Here is a 10,985-nt window from a genome sequence, read left to right as displayed (position 1 = left end):
GGGGGGGGGAGAGAAAACGAAAGTTTGGAGGGAGGGTACAGGAGGGAAGGTGATAAAAAATACAAGGGAGGGGGCAGGTGATGCAAAGGTTTTGGCGGCACCCCTCTCCGATTCGGCGCCGCGCCGTCGCAGGCTGTCCGCCCGCCGCATCCAGCTTGCATCACTGACAATAGGATGGGGAGGGGGAGGCGGGGGTGAGGCGTTCGATGCGACCCATCCTGATCCTGATGCTCACGGCGCGCGCGCCCGCCCGCAGGTAACCTGGTCACGGTGCTGGCGCTGGCGCGGTCCCCGGCGCTGCGCGCGCACGCCACCACGGCCTTCATCATCTCGCTGTGCACCTCGGACCTGGTGTTCTGCGCTCTGTGCCTGCCGCCCACGGCCGCGCGCTTCCTGCTGTCCCGGTGGCCACTCGGGCCGTTCGCCTGCGCCGTCTTCCCCCTCCTGTTCTACGGCAACGTGGCCGTCTCCGTGCTCAGCATGACCGCCATCGCCATTAACAGGTGAGCGCCCCTCTTTTGTGAACTTCAGTCAAAAGTTCATGGGAGTCCAAAACTTGACGGACTCGTGCCTGTCGCAGGTACATCCTCATCATGTGGCACAGCGTGTACGCGCGGCTGTACTCGCGCCCGCACATCCTGCTCATGGTGCTGTTCGTGTGGGTGGTGGGCTTCTCGCTGCTCGTGCCGCCGCTGCTGGGCGCCTGGGGCTGCCTGGGCCTCGAGCCGCGCTCCTTCAGCTGCACCATCCTCAAGAAGGACGGCGCCTCCCCCAAGAAGCTCGTGTTCGTGGTGGGCTTCGCGCTGCCCTGCACCGTGATGGCGGCCGCCTACTCGTGCATCTACTGGCGCGTCAAGCGCTCGCGGGCGGCGCTCAAGGCGCACGGGTGAGTGTGCCGCGGGCCGCCGGTGTGGGACTCCCCCAACCAAGTGCGAGACGGGACACCGAAACGCTGTCGAAATCGACGTCGATGCGATGCGATATCGTCTGTTTGGAGCCGCGTGTGACGCCGCCGCCTCTCTCCTGTTGCAGCACCTCGGGCTCGCGCCTGTCGCTGGAGGCGGTGCGCGCGGCCGGCCACGCCGTCAACAAGAACCCCAAGGACGTCGTCGGCAAGCCCGCGGCCGCCGGCACCGGCGGCGGTTTCAGACGCCGCGACGACCGGCGGCTCACGAGGCTCATGCTCACCGTGTTCTGCTCCTTCCTCGTGTGCTTCCTGCCGCTGACCCTCGTCAACGCCATGGACAACCTGGTGAGTTGCGCCCGCCCGGCGGCGCTCGCCGTTGACCCCTGACCCCTGACTGACCCGTGTCTTTTGTCCTCCAGGGTGCGCCGCCCACGCTGCAGCTGCTGTCCTCGGTGCTGGCCTGGGCCTCGGCCGTCATCAACCCCTTCATCTACGCAGCCACCAACAGGCAGTACCGCGCCGCCTACCGCCGGCTGCTGTGCGGCTGCGGCGCCGACCAGCCCTCGGCCAGCGCGCCCTCGCCGCGACAGCGCCTGCACCACCGCGGCCGCGTCACCTCCGACTCGGGCACGGCCACCGTCACCACGGCGGGCCGCGTGGGCTGAGGGGGGCGCCGGGGGCGCCGGGCCCGGGCCGGGGAGGCTGCCGCGGCGGAGCTGCAGGCGCCCTCGGAAGCAGTGCTGCCGCCGTCCCCCCGCGGCCGCGGCGGCGCGGCCACCCCTGCCCTCCTGGGGACACGGACACGGGATCGCACCAGCACGGTGTGACAATGAACAGTGCTCCAGCTGTGTTTTCCCCTCCCGTGCGACTCATCCTGGCGTCGCTCGCACCATGGCGCAAACGTCATGGCCCTCTGCCACAGAGACCGTGTACAAAAATGACTTTGTTTGTTCTGAAGTTTTGTAAATGCTGTATGCCAAAGACAATTGTGTAAAACTCATAGGTTATAAAAGTCTGAGAAACGACGAGTCTTATTTACGAAATCTACATAGGTGTAAGTGTACTGCCCGACGATCGGCCGCTGTAAATTACTACTTCTGTTTGAGAACCTGGTCGATGTAGTTTCTTGTTTCGCGCTTGGTGAGGTCGACGTAGACCCCGGGGTATTTGCTCGAAGCGCAGCCGTCTCCCCAAGACACAATTCCGTACTGAATGTAAGTGTTCACCTGGACCGCTGGGCCACCAGAATCGCCCTGGAAAAGTGAGGGAAAAGCATTTAGCTCTAGCTCACGTTGAGGAGGCTCACCGCCGAATTGATCATGACCAGCATGGCCACACTGGAAAACCAAAGGTCCTGGGTTGCACCGGCAGGGATGCTGAGGAAATTTTGAGTTTAATGTCTTTGGAAAGGCACTAAACCCTTGACACCTTTGTGCCAAGTGCAACTTAGCACCTTGTTTTTCAGTGCAGTGATCTGCCAGCTCCACACTCGCCCGGTAGAGTCCTGTAAGAGTCCTATAGGACTCTGTCGCCCGGTGGGGACTTGATGGTACGCGCGACGAACGCAGTGGGACTCACCGTGCAGGAGTCCTTCCCGGGGGAAGCGGCGCAGAACATGCGTTCGGTCACGGCCCTGATGCCCTTGTACTCTTTGACGCAGGTGGCGTGGTTCACCAAGCTCACGACGGCCTGACGCAGCTTAGTCGGGTACTCGAACGCCATGGCCTGCGGGACAGGGCAGATCCCTTGACGGGTAACAGCGGTTGCTGCCCGGTGCGTAGCTATACTCACCATCAGAACAGTGCTGTTCTGCTCCGACCAGTACTGTTCTGAGGGTTCCGTTGTATACTCACCGTCTCGGCGCCCCAGCCCTGGATCTGGATCTTGGACGGCAGAGCGGCGCCGATACGTGGAAACTGGATGGGCTTGACGGTAAAGCTGAACCTGAGTGGCGTCTTGAGCCGGAAGATGCCGACGTCGTAGTCGATGGCTTGGGCGTTGTACTTTTTGGTGTTGTAGAACACCTTGCTCACGACGACGAGTTGTCCGCCCACACCCCTGCGGGTGGCCCCCGCGCGCACGCGGTACGCGGCCTTGGGGTCCCTGCAAACGCAATGCGTCCTCCATCAGGATCAGGGGGCGAACAGAGCTGATCCGGGAGCTCCGTTTGTTCTCCGCGTGGATGCGGTAGCCCTCACCGGGAGGGTCGTCGCACTTACTCTGCGATGCAGTGCGCGGCGCTCAGGATGTTGTACTTGTTGATGACACTGCCGCCGCAGTTGTGGAACCACTTGGGGAACTCCGTGAAGTACTTCTCGACGGACACCTGCGCCGGAGAGAGAGCGGGCGTAACGGCTAGGGCAGGTCAGAACACCGTGGGGGGAAAGGGGTGCGCCGGACTCACGATGTAGGGGTGCTTGAGGATGGTGGTCGCCGTGCCGCCCACAATCATCTCGGCACCGAATAGACTAGGCGACGAAAACGATCTGATCGAGGATGAGCCCAAGCTGAAAGAAGTACTTCCGCCGGGGGAACCTGCAAAAGACCGGAACAAAGGTAAGAGGGCGCCGTCCGCGTCCGTGACTGGAACCGGAAAGGGGAAGGGGGAGGGGGGGGAGTGCTCACCGACACACGGGGACGCCCACAGGGCCGCCGCCACGCACGTCAACGCCAACGACAGCCTCATGATGTTTTGCGACCGTCGCGTATTCTTACTGACGTTCCGTGAAGAGTATGGCAATGCAGTGGTGTGGCGCCGCCGCCCCGCGCGCTCCCGTCTTTATAGCTCATCGTGTGTCCACCAAGGTGTCCGCCGACACGCCGCCAGGAGGGCGGGCGACACGTGCTCAGGGACAGGCAGAAAACCCGCCGAAAATACTCGCCAGAAAACAAGGGACAATTATTGGCTCGCACGTTTCAAATAGTCTACGTGCTCTCACTATCAAGAGGAGAGGGCATTTCAAACCTCGTTATTGGCGGCGCAAAGCAGCAACAACAAACTGAGTATTAATTAGAGATGACAACTTGAACTGTCGTTGTCGAAACTCCAGCGGGCGGCATGGAACCGCGCGTGGGCCACCCACCCGGCCCCGGCGACCGTTGGGTGGCCTAGCACCCAGGGGCGCCCGCGTCCCGGCTGGAGGATGCGGTGCGGTGACGGGTGACGGGGCCGCGGCCTGCTCTCGGGGCTTCCGCAGACCGCGGCCACCAGAAGGGGCTTTTGGGGGAGGGGGCATGCTGTATCTGGCGAGGTGAGTGGCCGGTGCATGAGGGAGCTACATGATCACTCCTGGAAAAACATATCCCACCACGTTCTGCAGAGATACGTCGTTATTTGCCTCACGCGTGCGGAACAACGAGGCTCATGCATGACCCCTGGCTGGTAATAAATAATTACACAGACTGCGTAATGTTAATTCATTTGTGGTCCGACCCGACCGACCCGGCCCGGCCCCGCGGTGCGCGCGCACGCGGCCCGGCTGGGTACCCGTTTGCCGCAATCCGGTACCCGGAGCAGCCGAGCCCGAGCCGAGCCGAGTACACTAGCGAGCTGCCGAAACGAGGAGCGAAGAGCTCGCGGGCCGCGCTCGAGAAGACCGCGCGAGTGGTCAGGACTCCAGCGGGAGCGGGTGAGATGGAAGGTGGGCCCCTCGCGGACGCAGCCTAGGAAAGCACCCACCAAGGACGCCTGCTATTGCCCGCAGCTCCGCGTTTGGCCGCCTCCGGAAAAGGCCCGGAGGCGTCTGCCTTCGTCGGCAGAACGGGGCCCGCGTGAGGGCGAGAGAGAGGGCGAATGCACGCGGCTTTACCCGGACACGCCCCCGCTGCTTTGGGCGCCCGCGGGGTCGAGGGGCGGAGCGGAGCGGGGTGGGGAAGCACCTGGGCGGCGAGCGGCGAGACGGAGGCAGCTCGGCAAAGCACGTATTAGTTTTGTTGCTTTACGTTGGTGATGATTAGCGACGACCGTTTCGGGCCGACCGGGCAAAATTCCGTCCCCTGAAAGAGGTACGTCTAGTGGCGCGAAAGACACCGAGTGCGAATTTGTCGCCAAATAGGCAACCCGCCCGCTCGTAATCGCGGACTCAGCGGTGGGAAAGATGAAAATGAAAATGATCCGGATGTGAACGTCTGACTCCTGAGGACCGCCCGCTTCCGCAAACGCGATCCGCCTATTTTTCAAAACCTGTCAAGTTCGGTCTCTTGAGACACTGTGCGTTAGACGAGAGAATTCGTCGTCTTCAAGTGTTTCTGCAGATCTGTGCTACGAATTTGTGTTTCTGTGGCAGTGACATAACCTCTTCTCTAGCACCTGCTTGCAAATTGTAAACTTATATTGTTTAAAACGCAGTACTAAGTGTATTGTACACTTCTTTTTAATTTTTCTGTTTCCGATAACTTTAGTATTGTAGCTTTTAAAGATTTAGAAGTGTCATTTTAAACGTAACAGAACAAATTTTCAAGAAATTCTTTTGCATTGTCTTAAAAAAACTTCTCCCTTTTTATTACAGTTTTACTGGATTGAAGAAGGCTTGGAATTCATCAGACCACAACAATGGAACTTTTGGATCTAAACTGGGAGGATGTTCTTCACCGTCATGTTTTGTCGCATCTATCTATGGCTGACTTGTTCCATCTAAGAGCTGTCTCAACAGGTTGTCGAGCACTTGTGCACTCATATTTCTCTAACCTATTGGAATTAAATGTTAGCTCGCATTGCGATCAGCTCACGCAAGATGCATTTAAGGTCTGAGTTTTTCCAATTAACTTATTTTATTTGTGCTACCATAGCTCCATGTTTACTGAATTCAATTCTGTATTTTAGGTCATAGCAACGAACACAAGTAGTCTCCAAACTTTTGTGGGAGACAACTGCGGTTTCTTAGAGGATAATTTGTTAAAAGTCCTTTTCATGAATAATCCAAAACTGAAAGTTGTGCATTTGCAATCCTGCAAACATTTGACACCAGCAAGTCTTCAACCACTAATACTCAACTGCAAGGTAACATTTGGAAATAATACTATAATTTACTATATTGCTGGATATGGCAATTAATTTTGTTTACACTGGCATCTTTATATTCTAGATGGATTTAAAATTTTGTGTAACATTTCTATTACAGGGATTAAAAGTTCTTAACCTTAGAGGATGTCCATGGCTCACTGCTGGCTGTCTTCAAACATTTGCTCTCCATCAGTCAAACTTGGAAGAAGTTCACTTTGAATCCTGCTTATCTCTGAATGATGCATGCCTTGAACACTTCTTTTCCAGTTTTTCAAAGTATGTATCCTGCAGTTAGAACTTTCAAATATTGTTTGTTTTTATTTTTAACTATTTAATGTTTGCTGCTTTGTGTCTTTTAGAATGCAGTTGGTTCAGTTTGCCCATCTGCACTCTGTAACAGATAGAACACTTTTTGCATTGGCTAAATACTGCAAGAACCTAAAAAATCTGGATATATCCAACTGTAGCCAAATCACTGATCAAGGATTAACGTAAGTACTGTTTCATCAAAATGTTTCCCCCAAATCTGCCAAATCTTGACATCAATTTGATTTGAACTGATACATTTTGAGTAATTGTTGAAAAGCAATATTTGTTTTTATTTTTTAAGGGCTCTGGCAAAATGCCCTAATCTCCAGTACCTGAGAATATCATACTGCGCTGGAGTTCGCTCTGGCACAACTACAGAGCTTTCAACTCGATTCGACCGTGTACAAATTGAAGATAAACGACCACCCCCTCCGCCAGGTTGGTGTATTAAATGGATGCCACGCAATCCAGGCTGGATATTTCATCGAAAACAAATGGTTCAAGCATAGCGGTTTCTCTTACTTGTTTTCATTTACCAATTTTATCATATCCCTTTCTCATTTAAATAATTCATTACATGCATGTAACTCTCCTCTGATGTTTACCTTATAATTTTTTTTAAACTACAGCAGCTTCTGCTTGCTACTTATGATATTTTGCTTCAATTTGATAGAAAATTGCCATCATGAATGATATGAGGAGTGTAACGCTGAGTTCTGAAAAAATTGTGATTCTTGTTACTCTATGTGTACGTATGTTTGATTACTTTGCTTAGCAAAGAATTTGTTGTACTTTTTGTGTCAGTGTAATAGCTTAAATTGAAGATCAAACCTATTAAGTTTGTTTTCTTTGTTTTACTGATGATTGTTTTTATCTTAAATTCTGTGATCTAAGTTGCCATTTTAATTAACAATTCTATTTTTACTGTTTGTGACGTGCCTGATATCAAACAGGGTAGTTATACGTAATGCATTCTTTTCATCATGCAATTTCAAGGCTGAGTTGTTTAGCATCATTAGAGCATTCCTGCTGGTCCAAACCAGTAACTTGCATTTGTCATACACTTACAGGGTTTATTATGTTGATTGACTTTGTTAGTGTATCTTTTTGACTATAGCCTGCTATAGCTGTGCCTAATATTCTAGTACTGAAATTGCATGATGGATAACTCTTTTCAATGAGAAATATTTTATATTCTTTTAAAAAATATGCATTTACTTCATTTTGTTTTGGTTCTATCTGTGGACTATCTCAATGAGGACTAATATCAACCAAGAACTGATCAAATTACATTGTACTTATTTTGTTCTTTTGAATGTAGGTTTAAATATTAGGTTTTAAATTCTGTCAGTATTTTTGCAACAGAGTCTTTTTTGCTTTCCTGTCGTTGTTACTGTATTGGAGTAGTATTTCTTTACTACAAGGTAGTATCTTGTTTGTTGTTTTTTTCTTTGTTCTATTTTCAAGTACAAATCAACATTCCTATATGCCAAGAAATTTGGAGTATGGCCATATACAGTTCAGTGTTATCTCCGAACTATATTTATAATCACATATCACATGCAAATAGTTTTTGTGCAAATAATAAGAAAACCCCCAAACTTTTAAGAGGGGCTGAAGCCAGTTTATGGCCCCCACAACTTCAATGTTCTTTGTATTTTGAGCTTAAATGTTTTCATCAAAACACAATTATTGGTAGGGACCAAGACCAACAATTTTTTTATTGTTGTTTTTTTACTGAGTGAATTTATCTTGTGTGCAAGTAGTTTGTGAGGTTTTTAAGCTAAATATTTACTGTGAAGTCTGTTGTATTTAATTGTGTTTTGAACAAATGTGTGTCCCTGAATTACATTGTGTGTTGTAGAAGCCATGTAACATTTAAAGACTGTACATTTTTTCAACTGACGAAAACTAGGTTGAATAAGAAGTGGGTACTGGATTAGATTTACAGAGATAGGTCCCTCTCAGGTTGCTGTGTTTGCTTCATATATTTAGCATCTGTTGCGGTGTTTGATGGCACTTGATGTTATCATTTGATATTTGTTGTTTTAAGTGTAGCTTCGTAAGAGTCTGGTTTGACTGTAAACATAAACTGTCGCTGAATGAATCTAAAAAATAAAATATTGTTGAACTAGCAGTCGTGCGACTATTTCGGATCATCGTCGTCGTGGAGCGCCTGCGGAGTAGGCAGTCCTGTCAGACACGGGTGTATTGCGGGCGTGCCTACCCGTCCCTTTGCAGGCGGCGGCCCGAGAGGACCGCAGGGCCGCTCACCCCGCGTCCGCCCCACTTCTGGCGTGCAGAAAGGACCTAAAAGGTGCCGCGGTTCTCTGTGTTTAGAGCTCGCGGGTGGCGGAGCGGAGAGGAGTCATCACACGCCGTGTAGGAGGCGGAACACTCTTTGAGACGGGAGGCTCGCCTGAAGGCAGGCGTGGCTGCCCGGTCCACCAATGGCGCACCGTCCCGCGCACGACAGGCCGGCCAATCAACAGCGAGACTTTGCCCGGCCGCTTCTGACACTTGACTGATGGGCGGTTCGTTTCACGCCGTAAACATTTCCCGTACGCAAAAATATTTCATAAAAACTTTCAGCCAATTTCTAAAAAATAAAGCTTATTGGAAAATGTACATTTATTGCGGAATTTTCAAACGTTCGTGACAGATGGGGTCACTAGTTAGAGGTCAGAGCACTGCCACTGCGCCCATCCAAGAAGTAAGAGCGTTGCAGTCGGCAGAAACAGATTGTTATTGGCGCCAAGGCCGGGGGCTGCGTGCTGGCGTGCACGCGCCGCCACTGCAGGACCAACCAGCCCCGGAAGCAAGGACCGCGGGCCGAGTGCTCGCCGGATTGTATTGTTTTTGACGGGGGATCGCTCCTTCATGGGGTTCGGGCGTAAATGACGGTGCCGTTTTCTTCCCCCTTGAAGCGGCTGCACAGAGCTCGCGCCTGCATGCATACGGACTGAGGCGAGGCGGGTTTGCTGTAGCCTTGGCTCTGACCCGTACGCCGCCGGGCAAGGCAGGGGGGACTCCCCCCGGTGGAGGAGCACAGGACGCCCGGCCGGTAGGCAGCCCAACTGACTCCGGCGGGGATCGTAGGCACTCCCCCGGGGAATCGCGGAAGCAGAAGCCGCCGACAGAGGGACAGGCTGGGCGGACAGGGCGATGGGCCGGGCGGACAGGCGAGGACGCGCGCCTGTCCGTCGGCGCGGAGGGAGCCCATCGAGCCGCAGCAGCCCACGGACGACACGAGGAGGGTCCTTCGTGTCGAAATGGCGCCGGCGTCGCCACTGACGTGCGCGCGCGGGCCAGGGAGAAGGTGAGCGAGGGCGAGTGTCAGTAGACAAGCGCGGCGGGCCGGCGGCCGGGCGAGAGAGAAAGAAGACCCCGTCTCTCGCTCGCACCCGCACCCTGGCCACGTCGGGGACGCCACACCTGGGCCGGGACCCGGGCGGGAGGAGAAGACGCGGGGCTTGGGGCGGGAGCGGCGGGACGAGGGCGCTGTAAAGCTGTAGTAAATCCGGTGCCGTCCCGCGTCATGGAGTCGCGACGGGGAGGCGGAGGAGGGGAGCGGCCCGCGACTTCTTATTCGAGGAGTAGCCTCCTCCTCTGACATTGACGAAATTTATTGCCGCCGTGCCGCGCCCGAAGCGTCGTCGTCCGATTCGTTATTTTCTGAAAGTCGTGCGGATCGTGTCGCGCCCGTCCAGTCTAGTCCGCCTGCTGCAGCGGCCCCACGTGCCGCGTGCGGGGCACATCCGGGCACATCCGGTAATAATCAGCGGGCGCACACCGCGGTCCGGCCCGCCAGGCCCGCGCGGCCCGGCCCCCCTGGCCAGCACGGCCAGCTCAATAATTGGGAAGAGAGAAAGAAAGAAGGGTAAATGTTGGGTTTGGCGCCGAGGTGCGCAGCGCCGCAGTCCAGCGGCCTGCTGCGCGGGCCAGGTCGGGCCTCTGCTACGGGCGCACAGGGTTCGTGCACAGTTTGCAAGGTATTTTTATTGTGTGTGTGGAATTTGGTGTTATTTTCACGGCACTTCATTTGAGCTCAGGTAGGTACACAGAAAGTTCAGTGTTTTAAACGTCCCGTGCAAGGCGGTGGTATTCTTCGTGGTGGAGGGGTGTAACTCCATCATATCGTCCATTCCACGGCTCTTGCTACCGATTCCGAACCCAATCATTGGCGCGACCGTGAAATAAAAAGTACCTCACCTCCTCCTCAGAGACGTAACATGTTTACGGCCCGGGCTGAAACAACAAACCGTCCCGGCGGCCCGGTGCGAGTCAGGCGGAGCCAGGCCGCGGAGCGCGCGGCGGAGGCTGCCTCTGGGGGTGCGGAGCCCGCGGAGCCTGCGGAGCCTGCGGAGCAGCGCCAGACCCTGTTTGATGAGCATTGACACACGCGCCGCGCTATCTTGTGTTTGCCGCGAGTAATCCTCGTCGTGCTGCAGAGCGCTTTGTGGAGCAGCCAAGGAGAGGAGGCTGACGAGGCTCGTGACGATGAACTAACCTCATTATTATCGGCATAAAAGCGAGCGCGAGGAAAAGGGGGGCGTGGGGGCGTGGGAGGGAGGAGGGTGGTGGTTGGTGGTCTCGGGGCGGAGCACAGGCGGGCGCCGTGCGTCAGCTTAGCCGCTTCTCGGAGAGGTAATCCCGCACCCGCGCGCTCCCTTATCGCCCGTGCTGGCGCTAGGGGAGCAGCTACAAGGTAGCTGGCTCACTTCACACCGCGTGCTCAACACCTGGGTGGCGGGGAGAAGTGGGGGG

General features: G+C 54.4%; 3 protein-coding genes across 5 annotated transcripts; 2 read left to right on the top strand and 1 right to left on the bottom strand.

Moving 5' to 3' along the window:
- Positions 1 to 116: 116 nt before the first annotated feature.
- LOC113204198 (protein trapped in endoderm-1) lies at positions 117 to 1,935 on the top strand. Its single transcript, XM_052268559.1, has 4 exons — positions 117 to 503; positions 581 to 886; positions 1,033 to 1,252; positions 1,327 to 1,935. The coding sequence occupies exons 1-4, from the start codon at positions 481 to 483 to the stop codon at positions 1,570 to 1,572; spliced, it is 795 nt and encodes a 264-aa protein (XP_052124519.1). The 5' UTR covers positions 117 to 480; the 3' UTR covers positions 1,573 to 1,935.
- Positions 1,912 to 3,695, bottom strand: LOC113204180 (trypsin beta-like). Its single transcript, XM_026419243.2, has 6 exons — positions 3,533 to 3,695; positions 3,312 to 3,442; positions 3,127 to 3,233; positions 2,761 to 3,010; positions 2,486 to 2,632; positions 1,912 to 2,160 (listed from the first exon to the last, which is right to left on the bottom strand). The coding sequence occupies exons 1-6, from the start codon at positions 3,591 to 3,593 to the stop codon at positions 1,999 to 2,001; spliced, it is 858 nt and encodes a 285-aa protein (XP_026275028.2). The 5' UTR covers positions 3,594 to 3,695; the 3' UTR covers positions 1,912 to 1,998.
- Positions 3,696 to 4,753: 1,058 nt separating this feature from the next.
- Positions 4,754 to 8,355, top strand: LOC113204230 (F-box/LRR-repeat protein 15). 3 transcript variants are annotated; one of them, XM_026419322.2, is made up of 6 exons: positions 4,754 to 4,912; positions 5,416 to 5,651; positions 5,730 to 5,906; positions 6,028 to 6,185; positions 6,269 to 6,400; positions 6,520 to 8,355. In XM_026419322.2, the coding sequence occupies exons 2-6, from the start codon at positions 5,460 to 5,462 to the stop codon at positions 6,725 to 6,727; spliced, it is 867 nt and encodes a 288-aa protein (XP_026275107.1). In that variant the 5' UTR covers positions 4,754 to 4,912; positions 5,416 to 5,459; the 3' UTR covers positions 6,728 to 8,355. The 3 variants fall into 3 exon arrangements, with proteins under 3 accessions (XP_026275107.1, XP_026275108.1, XP_026275109.1); XM_026419323.2 differs by lacking the exon at positions 4,754 to 4,912 and adding an exon at positions 4,976 to 5,229; XM_026419324.2 differs by lacking the exon at positions 4,754 to 4,912 and adding an exon at positions 4,982 to 5,117.
- The last annotated feature ends 2,630 nt before the right edge of the window (positions 8,356 to 10,985 follow it).

This window comes from Frankliniella occidentalis, unplaced genomic scaffold (genome assembly GCF_000697945.3).
Source record: "Frankliniella occidentalis isolate FOCC.00 unplaced genomic scaffold, Focc_3.1 Scaffold4, whole genome shotgun sequence".
Taxonomy (NCBI): Eukaryota; Metazoa; Arthropoda; class Insecta; order Thysanoptera; family Thripidae; genus Frankliniella; species Frankliniella occidentalis.
This window is presented reverse-complemented; position numbering and strand designations above follow the sequence as displayed.

Excerpts from the sequence above, each read along its gene's own strand:
- LOC113204198 (XM_052268559.1), top strand. The coding sequence starts at position 481 with ATGACCGCCATCGCCATTAACAG. Across the intron at positions 504-580 it reads ACCGCCATCGCCATTAACAG|GTACATCCTCATCATGTGGC; the intron begins GTGAGCGCCCCT and ends TGCCTGTCGCAG. Across the intron at positions 1,253-1,326 it reads TCAACGCCATGGACAACCTG|GGTGCGCCGCCCACGCTGCA; the intron begins GTGAGTTGCGCC and ends TTTGTCCTCCAG.
- LOC113204230 (XM_026419322.2), top strand. The coding sequence starts at position 5,460 with ATGGAACTTTTGGATCTAAACTGGGAGGATGTTCTTCACCGTCATGTT. Across the intron at positions 5,652-5,729 it reads TCACGCAAGATGCATTTAAG|GTCATAGCAACGAACACAAG; the intron begins GTCTGAGTTTTT and ends TCTGTATTTTAG. Across the intron at positions 6,401-6,519 it reads ATCACTGATCAAGGATTAAC|GGCTCTGGCAAAATGCCCTA; the intron begins GTAAGTACTGTT and ends TTATTTTTTAAG.
- LOC113204180 (XM_026419243.2), bottom strand. The coding sequence starts at position 3,593 with ATGAGGCTGTCGTTGGCGTTGACGTGCGTGGCGGCGGCCCTGTGGGCG. Across the intron at positions 3,234-3,311 it reads TCCTCAAGCACCCCTACATC|GTGTCCGTCGAGAAGTACTT; the intron begins GTGAGTCCGGCG and ends TCTCCGGCGCAG. Across the intron at positions 2,161-2,485 it reads CCGGGAAGGACTCCTGCACG|GGCGATTCTGGTGGCCCAGC; the intron begins GTGAGTCCCACT and ends TCACTTTTCCAG.